This window comes from Varroa destructor, unplaced genomic scaffold (genome assembly GCF_002443255.2).
Source record: "Varroa destructor unplaced genomic scaffold, Vdes_3.0 BEIS01000007.1, whole genome shotgun sequence".
NCBI classification, from domain to species: Eukaryota; Metazoa; Arthropoda; class Arachnida; order Mesostigmata; family Varroidae; genus Varroa; species Varroa destructor.
The window spans coordinates 22,324,134-22,341,198 of record NW_019211460.1 but is presented as its reverse complement, the minus strand read 5'-3'; the positions used below and the strand labels follow the sequence as shown (position 1 = coordinate 22,341,198).

Here is a 17,065-nt window from a genome sequence, read left to right as displayed (position 1 = left end):
ACGAATTTGCTCCCAATGGGAACAAGGTTTAAAAGTGGCGCTTATATTGAGGATACCTGGAGGTTCAGTGTCCAGAATAATTTATGTCTAAGATTCGATAGATAAAATTTTGTCAATCAGTCTATTATGAATTAGATAAGGAAATAATCTTAATTTGTCTGTAGACTGGTCACTGTCGCCCGTTTACAATACGCTTTCGTTGGACACACATCTAATTTATTAGGTATTCATAATCTCCGTCCCCTTGTTTCCGTTTCGCGCCATATGTATATGTATATATTAAAAAAAAACACTTCAGCATGTCGAAGAATTAGTCTTATATGAGCAGTGAGCTGTTTATTACTTAGAGCGCTTACCCATGAACAACAACGTTTTTACGTTTTATCTGTACTGTCGAGACTGTCGCACCCGCACTGTTCAAAGGCGACCACATTTTCGATCCCGTATCACTCTCATAACTTACGTCATAGTTACCCAACCAGTTTACTATCCACAGCTCCTACCAGGCGTGTGTAACTACAAGTAAGTAGTTCCTGATCAAAGTTCTAAATTACACCTGCTTGTATTAGACGCGTAGGTCTAAAATCGTAGACTTCCAGTAGGAGAAATTATTCTTAGCTTATTGTATAAAATAGCTGTGTATGTCCGACTTTGCTTGTGTTCTCAGTTCGTACAATAACATATATTCCTAGAGTTGTTATCTTCTAGTCCAAAAAGCACTTATGCTTCGTATCTGTAACGATATTAACGCAAGAGCCAATAAATCTGTCATCGGGAAAAAGGCACACAAAGCGGAGAAAGACTTTAGAATCGCCGTTTAAAAAAACCGCCAGACCGTACGTAACATTGAGTTTATAACAAGTTTAATCAACCTATGGTCTCGTACCAAACGAATACAATAGATCTACTTTTATTATAAAAAAAATTGAAACCAAGTCTATGAAATAGTTTCGCTACGTTGTTATAGGCAATTAATACGCAATCGCGTAACTTTGCACCGTTGCACGGGAAAGCAGTTTCTTGTTGACTTGCATAATATTTCTTTATAAGTTCGTACTATAGATCGCTTCCATCTATTTACTAAGCTATCTAACGGAAAACACGGACACAAATAAAAAAAAACTTATAGCAATTCATCTCTTCATGTATTTATTAAAATCCGTCATCGAAACCATATTCGACATCTATGCATGTTAAAACATGTCTTCGGTTCGCTCTCTTCTTTTAATCAATTTTTTATAATCATCCGACCACCAGCATGGCTGACCCTTAAGTTAAATCACCTGTTAGTTTAAGTTCGTTCTTGCTGCCACTTCATTATCTTCATCATTATTAATACATTGTTAATTACTAATACAGCAATAAAAACCAAGTATTATAATGACATTAATAACATTAATTTAATTAATGTACATACAGGCACGCACGCACGCACGCACATCCACGCCCGTCACTGCAACAAGTGGGGTTGCTTTCGGCGTACACATTTGGCCACAATCAACCTTCTATTGCGCTATCTTTGTTCTCATGAGGTGAGCACAGATAGCGCTGAAGCTTTCCTCTTGGCTGTTCCGCACACGGAACGAGACCCATGTGGAATCACTCGGTATCAGTTATAGACCAGCGATATCTGGATGATTTCATAGAGGCGTAAATCATGTCAGGTTAGAATAGAAGAAAAATAAAAGAGCTCCACCAAAATTCTCGGGTGAACCAGCTCTCCATGGCTTGTGGTGTGATAATTGGTTTTGCAACATTTGCCATGCGTCTATGCGATCTTACAGTGGTAAATCACTTGCCCACAGTTCAACGTACATTTATACTGAAACATAAAAGAAAACACGTAAATAGACAGACAACTTTCGTCTTTTTTTTGACCTTAATTTTTAACAACCAACTTATTAGATACCTCACTGAAAATACCTAATATAAGAACATCATTATAGAGTCAGTTAAATGAATTCAAACCTTTTTTTTGACTAATGCGATATAGCTGCCTTCATGTCCATTGATTAGCCGCTTCAGTGAAGATTAGCTTTGTCGTCGACTATTAACAACATCAATATTATCATTTTATAATCTTGCTACAGAAACTGGTGATTTCGATGGTGGAATATCGACTTCATTAGTTAAGATGTGGTCCAAGGCGTTCTTTTTTTCTAAAGCTGAATAAGATATCACGCGCACGGCACCTTCTTTAAATTCTGCTTCTGTCGATTCGCAGTAGTTAGGAGGAGAAGCTTCAAACTCTACGTTTGCGTCATACTCTACGCGTAGATCACGAGCATTATTGTTGTCACGTGGCGCTAAGGGAAAAATTCAACGAATCAACATGGATTAGAAAAATAGACGAAATTTCAGGCCGAATCGAGAGCTGCTATAGGAGAATATATGCCTGGAATAAGGACGACTACAACGGAGTTAGTTGGAGTAGAGAGGTCCGACTCTGGATGATGAGGAACTGCAAAAAGCGGGATTCATCGATTATATATATACCTGCCTTGGTTTATGCCGACTAATTCATTTCCGACCTGTTAAAGCTCTTTGCTTGTACTAAAAAAATCTTGCTAATCAATTATAAATACAAAATCCAATTCGTGTGGGCCAATTCGGATCTTGTTGTTTAGATATTGTTGCTTGAAATGCCACAATTTTGTAATTTGCCAAAAAATAAGAGCATACAGTAAATATAAACGGAGAATATAGTCTAGGAATCGAAATTGACAGAAAAGTGTTAAAACAAAATAAGAAAACAATTCAAAATAGATTCTGGAAAAAAATGGTAGAATGAGTTGATAGAAATACGGGCACGGCTGCGATATATCATTTCTAACATTTTGATTTGATTTGAATGCCCCAATCAGTTTCAATCTGTTACAGCTGTTTACAGCCTCTTTACAGCCGTACAATTTTCATATAATCTTATAAAAAGTTTCACTTTTCCCAAATGTTGAAGAATTGTGCACTTATTTCAAAGATGGGACCCGAGATTGAATGTTAATAATCTCCTGTTAGAGTATAGAACGGGCTTTCCATAGAATACATACTGGTCACTGGCAAACAAGTTGGGATCGGTGGACATGAATATGTGGCTAGACCTTGAGTAGAGCTATGGGTTTTCCAATTTGACGTGCACAGACTATATTCTAGCTAGAAGGCCTAGATAACTCTTTTCGTGCAAGTAGATTGAAGATACATCGCAGACAGCTTTTAAGAGCTTAAGCACTCTAGCAGGTGTAGGCTAGTAACTTTAACGTTGATTTCAATGTTTACCTGACAATCATTTGCCTCTGCAGCTCACTTCGCATGAAATTATTTTTATATTCTCATGGAGACCTATAATAGATGAAACACCTCCAATGCGTGCTCGTTCATGAAGTTAACTCTTTCAATGGAAATTTTATGGGCACAAGGAAGCACTCGTCGATAGCCGTCGTGGAAGCATATATTCCTAATTATTTCTCCTGCGTGATTTTTTCGGTACTTATCCAGTACAAAGTGCTGACCAAAACCTTGATCTCACTTTACATGAATAGAAGTAAATACGCGCCCATAGCTAAGGTTATTACACGAAAATGATCTCGTAAGTTCTTGCTAAGTACTCAAATACAACAGCAGTTGTTCACGAACACACACTAACACCGGTAGGTGAAGAAGTTCTGATTATGTGGGGCAAAAAAAGGTAATTTAAAGGAACATGGATTGGAAACGCTTACACGGAGTAAACGTACTCATTGAAAACTACCAAGATAGACCGGTGACTGGAAATCACCGGCGATGACGAATAGCTTCACGCTGAAATGAGGTGCCGACAGTAGGACAAGCTTCTAGAAGTGTTGAAGACGTTGATATGGTTAACACAGAGGCAATGCCCGATTTTTCGGTTAACTATCTAAAAATTGAAGGTGCTCACTCTGCGTGACGCATATTTGCTAGTAAACATTACCACATAGATTGAGGTAACCAAGTTGCGTTAAATGTAATTTTCAAATGCTAACGTAAACCATACCAACTGTGTGCGAAGGATGCGTCATATATTCGAAAATCGAAGGGCCGGAGAGTTAAACGTGTTATTATCAATCGATATTTATCGAGCCGCCCACTGCCCTGTTAAGCGCCTCGATTGAGTTTGGCCTGAACCGAATTCACAAAATAGACAAAGCTTCTCTTGCGTAGACGCTGCGTCGTCCCAACCTTAACAAGTATTTACCTCGTAAGATCGTGAGAACAACCTCGCTAAATTGCATAAGCAGTTAAAAAAGTCCTTTATCAGAAACATGTGTTCGTTAGAACACCATATTACCTCGAGAATAATGGTTTGTATCGCCATCTTATTTGTTTACCGCATTCAATATGTTGAAAAGGAGAAACTTTACACTGAGTCGTATAACATTATGTTGCATCGCCATTCTCGATATGCTACAAGTCTCTTCTGCGTTGGCAAGCGCCTTAGACAGTGACAGCTCTTCGGATTCAATTCAGGTAAATTCGACGCTTTGTTGTTAAGAAGGCACGCCCATTTTACTAGAGTATTTTCACAAGAAATCGGCCAGAGTGCGTCACATTAACGGGATCCGGAGGTAACGTCAAAAATAGTTTGTTCTATCCAACTACCCTATCCTATGCTGTCGGATGATTCGCCATTAGAGTACTCGTGTCTTGCCAGAGATCTCCGACCGCTGGTTGGCCATTAAGCGAGGGAACTGACGAACGATCCGGATCCGAGTTCGATGATGAAGCCGATGGACATGGCGAGGTGAAAGGTGACGTCCTACCCGCTATCGACATGAGACGAAGCGCGGGTACGGTAACAGCAAAATCAGCAACGACAAACCGTCCAAATGGGTTTTAGATGATTACAAATAGCAGCAATAAAAACAATATCGCAAACAACAACAACAACAACAACAGCAGCAGCAGCAACAAAAACAACAACAATACGTGTATTGTTATTGTACACAGTATGGAGAGAAAATGACGAATGAATAATGTTATTACAACCATGAAGAATGTTTGAATAACTGAGTGCACTATAAAAATTACGTCATGAAATTACTACCTTAAAACCTCTTTTTCACTTCCTCCCGGCATACGTGTTCATGGAGGAACGAACCAAGTATCAATGATGAGAGCGAAGTCTATGTATGGTTTTTCAATACCTCATCTGTTTTATGTATGGTGTCACGAAAACTTACTACAGTATCTACCTACGTAGTATCTACGTCGCTATCCCAAGGACCTATCTGATCATTAGCATCTCGGACTTTTAAGTTTCGCGAGTTAAATTATATAGAGCAATCGTTTAATTTATTCAATTACGCTGACTCTGAAAATCAGCCATACAAAGCTGGAGGTACACGTACATAAAGCTCTGTGACAACGCAGATGATTACTGTATCATTTAGGAGATTTTGAAATTTTCCAAATTAGAAGCTTCTTACTGAATACACAAATTGCGCATGCGCTACTACTATTATTATACTTGTATATATTAACAATTGAACCTGTCTGAATTGGCAACAGATTTTTTCACTTCTTAACGAATAAGTAAACTTTTCAGACAGTGTAACTAAGTGTAGTCGAACTTTTTGAGTCTGAGGCCAGCGAAAAACTAAAAAAGTTATAGTAAAAGCGGTGGAGAGACGGCTTGATTCCGGTCAGCAGAGTGGCCGCTTTCCCTATAGCACAGGCGCAAACAACCGATTGTAGGTGTACTCAAATTTAATATAAACACGGAACAACAACTAAAGAAGCGTGTAACGTACTCGCTTCTTAAACCAGTTCTAAAGCCTTCAAAAATCTAACGTATCACAACGTTGTACGCATTTCTATTTAGCGATAAATTTAGGTATCCATGTAACTAACACTGACCCACGATAATTTCCGAGCCGCTCGTTGAATTTTCCCGCTCTATCCAGCATCGTCCTTGCAGGTAAAATTCTACTTGGCAATAAAATTGGTAGTGTACAAATATGGCCCTTCTAGAGGCCAAGAACGACATCATTAACTCTCAATAGACTATCAATATGACCGGTATACACATTGTCGCCGGAAGGGGTGGTCTTGTTTGTTCAGTATGAATCTATAAAAGACAACGTTTCATCGGAGCGGCCAATGAAACTTTAAATACAACCGTTCTGTCGTATTTAGAGTTCCATTGATTAAGTATCCACAGGAGTTCAAACGCCATGTTTACCCAAGCACTAATACAAGAATGCTGAGATACACAAAGCACATGGGTACCGAAATAACGTCGGCTGATCGTGTTCTCAAACGAGGACAATACTGACGTCGGAAATAGGCCAGATCCTCTAGAGCAGAAGCAATGACAGACGATAGCAGTTTAAACAGCTACTTCAACTAGGACAGCACCTGAATTAGACGCTTGAATGGGCCCGAGGGCCTAACGCGACAACGGTGTCAACAAGTTCGAATAAACATTGAAACAATGCATCAATTAAAGAGGGCAAAGTTAGACATGCCCAAATGCCACCTCTGACCTAGTTCGATAGTCGGCACAACCTAGCGTAAATAGGTCGGGCATCATAGGATCGCTTTAAAGAGGTTCGTGTACTGCCATAAGCTAGTACCCATAAACTGGAAAGGAGTTAGGAATAATCTCGGCTTTACAGGTAACTTAAAGTGATAAAATAAAATGTTCATCAGTCGGTTGTTGTTTATATTCTATTTGCGTGGTATAATAATCTTGCCATAGCTTGTCCATTGGCTGTTTTCTTTTAGAAAGAACGGGCTTTTCATTCAGCGAAAACATCCAGATAGTTGATTTTACAACAAAGATCACAACCTGGTCTTAAAGATCGAGCTTGCTGGTCAAGCTATACACTTTGTTTGAACAAGAACCTTTGGTTATAGTTTAAAGCAAATGCCTATTTCTTGAAGTATTACTTCGCTGTTCTAAGGTACAACAGTAGAATCTATAAGTTTCGAATAATAAATTATTTTTTAAGAATTTTTTCATCGTAACTTTTCGCCTATTAGCACTTTCGACAAAACAGCCTTTTGTTAGGTTTGAGTGCAGTCTGCAGGAAGCCTGTCTGTCTGTCCCAGGGTGCATGTAGAATTGGCTGAAGCGCTCTATTCAGCAGGTACTTGCCCTAAATCAGAGCTAGCGATCAGTTGTCACAGGTTGACCAAGAATGGGTATTCGATAGATTCTGAAGTGGTATAACGGTAATATTAAGCAAAATAAAAGTCCAATAGTTGGGTCGATGGTTTTATGGGCAGGGTTTTATCTACATTCATTGAGCATCGATAACGAGTCATATAGAGGGTAAAGGATAAAGATACATAGATAAAGAGAAACATACATTACATACATAACATTTTACATCAATATAGGCAATGTATACATATCTTTATAGAAATATATCTACAGATACATGCGAACCATGCGAAACGTTGAAGGCATTCATTGGTACTATCTCTTTGTATCTATCAAAAATATCACACTAACTTATCATCATTATCCATTTAATTTATCCAAGATGTTCAACTTGGGACAATTCGTTTTTTATTGCTTTCCGCTTTTATCTCATTCGTCACATTCACTATCAATAGCATCACGCTCGAATGATTATATTTGCAATTTTTCAACATTCTAACTTTCACAATTACTCGAGGGTCATTTTTACTATGGCTCCTCGTCGGACTATCCCCTTGGTTCTCTCTTCTTCGTTTTCAAAAAAAATATTTTCGATCATTCGAAATTATTTTCGTTACGTTGTGCAACACATAGGCCACAGGGGAACCCGGACAAAATATTCCAGCTATTTTGCCTATAGGCACATGTCTATACACTTGTCAGTTCTACGTTCATGGTCTTACATAACCGCTTTTATGTTATGTTATGATTCGTATTATTTATAAATATGTACAAGATATCACCGTCATATGTACAATGGTACGTTAATAATATCATTAAACAGTACTGTTGTCAATAGCATCGCATGAGAAGGATGCAAGCCACCACAGCAGAATGCCGAAATTCGTCTGCAGAATACCTTTGTCTTCTTGGACAGAAGCTCTATCCGTTGGCGACAGCAAAAACAATAATAGTAGTTAATAGAAATAGTAATTGCCAGATTATCCAGTTTTCATTCGGGTTATGCCTAAAGGAAACGGTTCTTGCCTACGCTTCAATCCGATTACGTTGAAAGATTGACTTTCCGCCCATTAATCATTTAAGCCTGCCTGGCATAAACTCAGTGCTCAACTATCCCAGATAGCATCTAATCACATTTACTTTACTAACTATATTTTTCAATTAATATTCGAAGATAGACATCTAGAAGTAGAAAGGGGTTCCGTTCGCCTCTTCTATAAAATCGACGCCGTTACTAATAGACAATCATTCACGTAAAAGCTAAATCAAGCTCGAGTGACAGTCAAATACCCGTACCGCGTTGCATTGAGCCTTTAGTCAATTTAATGGTGCAAAGAATCTATCTATAAAAGACTCTGTGTTAAGGCACATAAATCTCCACCGCAATTTACTTTTCGCTAAGTCAAGTAAGGGAAAATACGGATCTGTTTTTTGTTCGGTATAAAACAAGACCAAATATATATATATATATATATATATATATATGATTGATAAGTTTACACATTTCAGCGCTATAGCTCCCGCACATTATACCGAAGCCCAATGCAGCATCGTGTTTAAGACTGGTACAATATTTGGTTTTGGTTCAATTTGTATCATCATCAGCAAAAGTCTACTCATTCGCGTCATTTATGTCATTTTATAGGAGCTGTTAGTTTACACGAATCGTTTGTCTTCCGACGCTTTTCGAATAAGCTTTTCTTGACCTTTAGTCGATAACAATGTGTTGTTAGCCGTTACTCTTTTGCTTGCCGTATTCAATTTCAAGAGGACTTTTTCCTATAGATGTGACTATTTCAAGCTAGCGGTCACTTATTGCCGTATATCGAAAACGGACTGATGAGGTTCTGTCCGATCTGCAAGTCGGGCTTTTCGTCGTATGAAGAGTGTACACAAGACATTTGTTATTTCTCGCGGGGAGGGGGAAGGGGGGTCACTCGAACCTTTGGGAGGGCTGCTAGCACCATTAACGTTCGATTATTTGATTGGTATTAGTTAGTAAACTTAACGGGCAGTAACCCCGTTTGTATAATTAGATGTTTATAGGACGGTGATCAGCCGCAGAGCTCCATCCCTACGAACAGCTTTACATTGGTTTATTATGATTCTGTTAACCGGCATAGACTCAGCTGGGCCCCTCGTTTCCGTTGGCGTGTTATTCTAGCCTTTCCAACCGTCCGTAGCTAGGTCTGCTTAAGGTGCTAACGGAATCCACTCTCACCAAAGGGAGCTCTGAAATTGTTCAACCGGCAGAGCTCGTCGTCGACGAGTAGAAGCTGCTCGCTACACCAAAAGGAGTATTTTCATAAGAAATGTCTGATTGCCGATGCAGTGTTTGCGTCGTAGCAGCCTTAGAAGGCTGTCTGCTGATGTTAATGCTGATTGTCTATAAGGCTTCCATATTGCGACTGGCCACCTCCGCGATGGCCCAGCGCCGGCGTTGAATTTTCCGAATCGTCACTTCCGCTCGTATCGACACCCTCGCCGGGCGGGACGTAGCCTAGAACAACCAAGGAACAACCAAGCACCAACTTCACGTAAAAGACGTTCTCGAGATAGGGTGCCGTGAATTAATAGGGACTTAGCACACTACTAAGTCGTGTCAGTAAGAAGGAAGGCGCAGGCGAGGGCGGCGGCAATTAAATCTCTAATTTAGATTCAAGTCGTAGGTTAGCAGAAGCCAATTATTCTGAGAAACAGAGTCGTCGCTCACTAACGGGGCGTGACTCACTGATGACGCAGACAACAAGCAAATACATGACACGCAAAATCTAAATACAATTAATCAAAATAACCCCACATCTGTTCCACCGTTTAAGAAAAGCAGGTAACACGCACACAATCATAAGCCATAGAAGTAGCCAAGTATACGACTGGAGCGGAAAAGCTAGGTCAAACCGAGACAGCTAAAACACGGAAAACAAACGCAAATGATAAGGTACCGCAACTAATAGTACTTTTAGACTTTACCATCCAACCATTAAACGTATCAACTCAGTCCTACAGTGAAGGGCAATCTGCTGTCTCATCCTTTTGTCATCAAAAACTATATATATTGCATTATGATCGCTACCCACTGCATGCGACACTGTTGAACATCTTCTCGGAAATCAGCTGGGCCACTATAGCTCTCTTTCGAACAAACGTATAAAGAGGCGACCGTGCAACAACACCATGCCAACCCACATGTAAATAAACAATAAAATTAACTATGACGACGACACAAAAGACGCAACTGCTCGCACGCATAATAAATACTCCCATGCTACATGCAAACCTACATATGCAACAAGTGTCATTGAATTATGTTCCTTTTTGAATTGTTAATAGAACATTTAAAAATATATAAGTCGGCAAAAAAAATACAATGGATGGAACACAATAAAATGAAGTGAAAATTAGTCTGTTTGTTGATCAATTCAGTTTTCTAGAAACATGTCAAATTAGTGCTCACCGTGTCAAACGAAGGTGAAGACACATAGTTATACTGTTTTTTCGTTTTACATTGGGCTCGCAAAAAAAATTGCACTTGCAACGCTAACGGCAACACTGAATCGACTCCAGCAATATGCACACGTATGATGGGTTTTGTCTCGTCCCCGCAATAATACCCATTGACACATCGATCCCACTACAATATCTATAAGCGGAATGCTTCGGACACCTTACAGAGTAAAGTGTTAGCTTGGTAAAAATAACAGAACTATCGTATAGTAGACAACAGATGACTCCCCTACGATACAGATAATAACTATGTGATTCAATTTTGTTATGTGTTTACTTGTCCAGTACTGCTCTCCAGGCAAACGTCGGAATTTAGTTCCTAAAATCCGATACGCGGCAATCCCTTGCAGGGTAAATATAAACCAGTTCTTTTTAAATTTTTTTATAATTCGTATAGATTATGATTAGGTTCGATGTGTACAAGATTCGCATTACCCCAAATTGAAACGTAACTCTGTAGGAAATAGTATGTTTCATTCTCATAACCTTCTAATTACATACTCATAGCGATTGGTTAGTTTACCTACTGCGGAAATATTCTTCTATTTCGAAAAGACCTCAAACAGAAACAAAACTCACAGATAGCTTTAAAAAGGTTTTGCGCAGTTAACCACAAATGTTTAAATCATAGAGTGATATCATAAAATCTGTCAGGACAAAAATGAAATGAGGATTTATCATACGACACCCATAACTCGCTTGACAACTAGCTGGACTTAAACGTACTGGGAAATCGGCCTCGTTCTTTCTGTTTTTTTTTTTTTTTCATAAACTAAATAGGACTGTTCGCCAACAGAAAACCATTCATAAATTCACAGCTGCCGATACATCTGCAAGGTTCTGTCGCCTTGGACACTCACATCTATCAAATATATCTGTATTGGGTTTAACAGCAAATGTAGCAATCTATATGTACACAGCTTAGCCTGTTGAAATGGTGTTCCTCCAGTTTACGCGTATGCAAATGTGTCTGCCTTGTTCCTTTAAAGGGGTGTATATAGCTTACGGTTGAAGCCCCCTAAAATTTTGTGTGATAATGAAATCACAGGCGCGGTAGCAGGAGTAATGCAGTGCTTTGGGCAACACAATTTTAGGATAGATGTGAAACAACCGAAACGATCGTGAATTCTGCCGTTGGGAAAAGTACTTAGTTTGATGTATCTTTTTTCAAACACTTATTAGTATTGACACGCACAAGTGCGACCGTCACCTATATATGGATGGTAGAGCTCCAATCGTTTCATCAATGGAATCACTGCTGAGAACAAATGCTGGAAACGTACTCAGAATGTCCGTCTCAAACTCTAAAGCGACTACCCAGCGCATGTATAGTGGCCATGTTTTTTGTTGACCTGTTTTTTGCTGTCGGCTCAGGCCAGAATTCTATATGACAGGGAATAAAATATTATCGTGGTTTTGAAAAAAAAGCTCCATTGTTATCGTTATTTCAAACCACTATTATATTAAACGTTATTATTTTGCGACGATTTACTACAACTAGGCGTTCCTGCAGAAGTTCCATATGTTGTTAGTACGAGAGTCTGACACTCTGGTTATCTAATGGCTAGCGCTGTGTTAGCAGCTCGGCATACTATTATATTCACATAGGCAGCCTATGGTAAGCACACATAGATTTAATTAGTAAACGAGTTATATAAGTAGGCGTAAAAAGCAACCGGCAGTTACTATAGATAACAGTGTTTAATTTATCTAGTGTACAAAAATACGATTCAGAGGAGGACATTCTAGAAAAAACACCGAACGTATATATGTTAACCGCTTGACACCTTGACACCTACCCACAGATACGATTGTTGACAGTGACCCCTTGTTCAAAAATACTAGAGGCTTTAACACCTTTAGGGATTTTACGCTGAGTTTGATCGCGTCATTCCAGTCCCACGAGCAGGTGATATTATTTTGACCGCTACGACCAGCTCAACTTGCTGCTATTATAAACACGCCTTTTGATCAGGTAGACAAAGTATTGAATGCAGCAGCTTCGTTAAAATAGTACCATGAACACGATGGTGCCACAAGCAAATCTGAGCTGTTTTCCAATCTATCGAAAATGTTTAGCCAGCGTTCATTTTCCGAGATCGTTTGATTAATTAGCGAAAGGCACGCCAAAATCTGGATGATTTTAGTGGGGAGTTTATTTTCATAGTCATAATGTTAGATCCAGCTTCGCCTGTTCGGTTGACGGATTTTCTATATTGCGTATATGGCATCGTGGTGCGGATGATGGGGAAAGCCGTGCTGGTGTCTTTGGCGTTCTCAGTTAGGAACTACGTTACCTTGCAACTGCCTCTGACAGCGTTTTTTATCGCGGAGAATCGTAAAGATGTTGAAAATGAACACGCAGCCACCAACGGCGAGGATCACACAAGGTAGCAGCATGGCGTTTCGTAAAGCGATAAAGTATTCCTCATGATTCGTCATATCTGTACTCCTTGCGTCTGATATCTGTAAGTTAAATGATCACCAACATACCCGACAAAGCAGATCAACAAATACCATTATACCAACGATATATATGATTAAGTTGGCAAAGTATGGTAATGATTACTATTGCAGATATAAGAAAATCAATAGATCTAATTTTGCTTAATACAAGTTTAATTCTTGTACAGTTGTTGTCTACTGGAAAGAATCGAATAGGGGAAGCGTAACATATAAGAAGTCTACATGTAATAATGTTTCTCGTTTGTATAGGAAGTACACCCACAGAAATGTCAGGTGTTATGCGAACGTAGTCCAACAGGATAAATGTATATTTGGAAAAGTGGGACAGACCCACGTGAAAGTCGTGCTGAGAGCAATTGAACGGGGTCCCCTTTTCTTGTCGTTTACAACTCTTTGCAGCTAAAAACGAGAAACCGCACTACCGTTGATGATAAACTATCACGTGAATGACCAAAAAGCTGTTCTTTGTTAAAAAAAAAAACACGCCCATGCATAACCGTATCTTTGTAAGAGACACATTGATAAAACTGAAATGTTTTATGATCGAATAACCATCCTAAGAAGAGAAACAGTCCTCAGTGACTGCTTTGTGAGTAAGCGCCTAGAGCTATAGCTCTTAAAAGCTTTTTATTAAAACGATTTACCAATCACTACACAGTAGCATCATCCCTGGACACCTAATTGTAGGATCTACGATGCAACTGACGGTATTGGAATATAAGTATGCTTATCAGCGTATACGCGGGTTCCTTTAGCTTCATACGGGCCATATTCGACAACAATAGGCTTGCTATGTACCAATAATATGTCTTCTATACGTTTTCTACGACATAAAAAATACTTACTTAAAGCCTTTTTTTTAAATCAGTTAGTCGATTGTATATCTTTTCTACGCCCCACTGATAAGTCGTGGTCATCTAGCTGAAAGTATGTGCGCGTTAACATCCGCACATTGCATTTTCCTCTTACCGCTCCGACGATATATGGACTAGCTGCGTCTCCGAACATATGTGAGATGAGGATCTGTATTGCTGACGCGGTACCTCTCCGAGTTGGCAACACTGTGTATAGAAGCATGTCAGGCACAACGGACCAATTCAGCGATAATAACGTTAGGCCAATAAAGAAGAGAAACCACGTAGCCAGAGGTGCCGTATTCTCTAACAATACAGCGCTCATAATTAACGGCACCCCACATATTAGGCCAGCGGCACAGATGACCGGGTCGATGCGATTAAAACGTTCACGAAGCGCCTTCGATAAATAGACTGCCAACGTAATTCCGGTAGCTCCACCGACGCACGTGATCGTTCCGAAAATAAAACTAATTCTGAAAATAATGATCATAAATGCTAATGTAATAGGCATAAGTAAAGATGAGAACACTGAGCAATGACAAGCTGCTATACGCTAGGTCTATACGAGAACAATATTTAATACACGAACAGCAATAGGTGGGCTACATATGGTAACTCATTCTTTGGCCCAAAATATGAATTCCGCCATTTTTCAGCTTTCGAAATAGCTAATCTTTGCTAATACAATATACAGTCTAGGAGTGGTGGCTCAAAGTGCAATGGAACGAAAAAAATACTGTAAGAAGCATAGCAGTGATTCGACCGGCTTTAACATTTGCGTTGCACTCACCTTCCAAGATCGACGTCGTCCGTTCGGATTCTCTCTGCCCGCTCTATGAAGTCCGGAGCCCACCAAGACATTGCACCAAGAGCAAATGTGGCAGCAGTAAAGCCCAGTGTTGACCAGATATAAGACATGCTAAAAACACACAGACGAATCTCTTAGGGTCAATTTTTATCAATTTTACATCTCAATATAAGAGTACTAAATTAAATTATTTCCGTCTGTATTGTTTGTCGATGAGCTGGATCGTACATTATTTTTCTCTATCACAGCTACCATTTTATAGGACAGGACAAAAATTACTATAACGACGTACACATAAAAGTGAACTATCTTTGTGCTGCCTTAGTAATTTACATAATGCAGAAACTTAAAAATTATACTAATTCATACATGCTTAGGCAACCCCTGATAGAATAGCCCTTTGGATGGTTGACCCCATAGATGGTATATATACGTGTGTTTCATGTGGCTGTTGTCACTCGATCCCAACAGACAGCAATAACTATGGAGAGCCCAATGTGGCTATATTTCAACTTTAGGGTAAATCGACACTTGTTTTTTTATACTTACTTGCCGGCCAAGTCTTTAACGTCTTCGATAATAGATGTGGTCGAAATGTGCACTCCCCCATCAGCTTCACCTCGAGGCGGCTCGCGTAGAACGAATAAGATCAGCAGCGTCGCTGTTGTTCCGAGAATCGGCGTTATCCTTAAAGCCCAGTACCATTTACCCGACCATATCGCGATATACGAGCCTACCATGTAACCCAGACCGGACCCGATTGGAATAGCGTAATAGAAAATCCCCAAGGCAATAGTTCGCTTATCTTCGGGGAACATATCGCCAATAATTGTTGGAGCAATAGTTGAGTACGAGGCCTCGCCGATGCCAACCAAACCGCGCAACGCAAGAAACAAGAAAAAGTTCTGTCAAGAAAGAGTCGCGTAAAAATGTGCCAGAAAGAAACACAAAGGTGAACAATAAATGTTTAATATGTTAATGCATTAATTCCTTTTATTCCTGTTTGGGATTGCTATTAATAAGCTACGAAAATTTTCGATTTTAAGATCGTTTTGCCCGATCGAAGAACCTGGCCATCGAATAACTATTACAGCACATGACGTTATATAGCACCTGGGGTATATTGCACCGTATCCTGAGCAGGTGCAGGTAGTCCCAAGCAAAAGGAAACTTACCGTCGCACGTGATATGTGATGAAACCTATGTACTAGAAAACGTGCAACTGCATGGTGGATCGTTCTGTGCAGCCCTTTCCAGGCCAAAAGTCAGGATCGACCTTCGCTATCTTTCTTTCCCTTGCTAATGAGCTCCAAGTGGACAGGGATAATATGAAATTTAAATCCACGTCGCCACAAATAGGGATGTATCATATAGAAGGTACATGTACCCATGGCGTGCCTCTAAAACGAAGGTCTGACTCGCTTAAAATTTTCGACCTGGTTTAGTGAAAGGTGCTCTCAAACAAGTCTAATTCCGTAAGAAGCAATTGGGACCACTTTTATTTCGAATAACGCCATGCACATGTAGAGTCTTAAAGTTGTACATATTACTACACTCCTGACGATCACAACGCTACATTCCGTCTGTGAATATGGTCTGCGAAGTTTGGTCACTTTTGAGCAAGACTACGGCGCTTCAAATCACGCGCTTAAAAATCTTTTTGCCTAATGTGGAGTTTGTAGAAAACAACACTGATGTCGCGGCTTCTGCCTTATCCATTTAGTTCAACAGTTTAGCCTAATCCGCGTCAAAAGACAACAAGATCTCCTGCTTACAGCGGCGTTTCTATCTGTCCCAGCGGATCTCGAACACAGAGTGGTAGGTCATTAAACACGAAAAAGAACAGCAAAGGCTCAGATTATAACCTCATGCAATACTAATTGATTACCCGATCGATTCCAGCTGGGCCACTCCATAATCCATGCTAGCAGATTTTTTCTATCGTATTGTTCCAACTAAATGCGGCATATTCTATAGGTTTTACTAAAATTTCGTCTCCGGGAACTGTATCAAGCGCCGACTTCATAGACATTGTTTGAACCAAAACATAAAATGTTTTGGTGACAGACCTTTAAAGTGTGCGAGCGGTGTATCTTTTAAAGTATTATGAAAGTAGAACGTTACGTGCTTCTAGGAAACCTCGTTAATCGACATGTAGTAGGGCTTAAAATTGAAAAGTAATTAGCCCTTAAAATTTGAATAATTTTAAATTTCGAGCTGGTGGTTCATACGATACATATATATATTTCTTTAAATATAAATAAACATATTATCAAGTTGTTCTTTTTAATCAACTCTGAAGAGTCA

At 39.5% G+C, this 17,065-nt stretch overlaps 1 protein-coding gene across 7 annotated transcripts in view; it reads right to left on the bottom strand.

Moving 5' to 3' along the window:
• Positions 1-1,112: 1,112 nt before the first annotated feature.
• The window catches only part of LOC111254958 (protein spinster homolog 3-like), a 38,163-nt gene continuing 22,210 nt past the window's right edge, over positions 1,113-17,065 (bottom strand). For 5 of the 7 annotated variants that reach the window (XR_002675290.2, XR_015317289.1, XR_002675292.2 and 2 more), the window contains 6 exons: positions 15,308-15,663; positions 14,741-14,869; positions 14,063-14,423; positions 12,925-13,093; positions 1,969-2,306; positions 1,113-1,822 (listed from right to left, as the gene is read on the bottom strand). Coding sequence is in view for 2 of the 7 variants with exons in the window: in XM_086975107.1 (XP_086831233.1) it covers positions 4,621-4,778; positions 12,925-13,093; positions 14,063-14,423; positions 14,741-14,869; positions 15,308-15,663 (1,173 nt within the window). In the remaining 5 variants the exon portion in view is untranslated. Of the gene's footprint in view, positions 1,823-1,968; positions 2,307-4,614; positions 4,779-7,508; positions 9,624-12,924; positions 13,094-14,062; positions 14,424-14,740; positions 14,870-15,307; positions 15,664-17,065 lie in introns of those variants that run through there. The other 2 variants (XM_086975107.1, XM_086975108.1) reach the window with 2 other exon arrangements.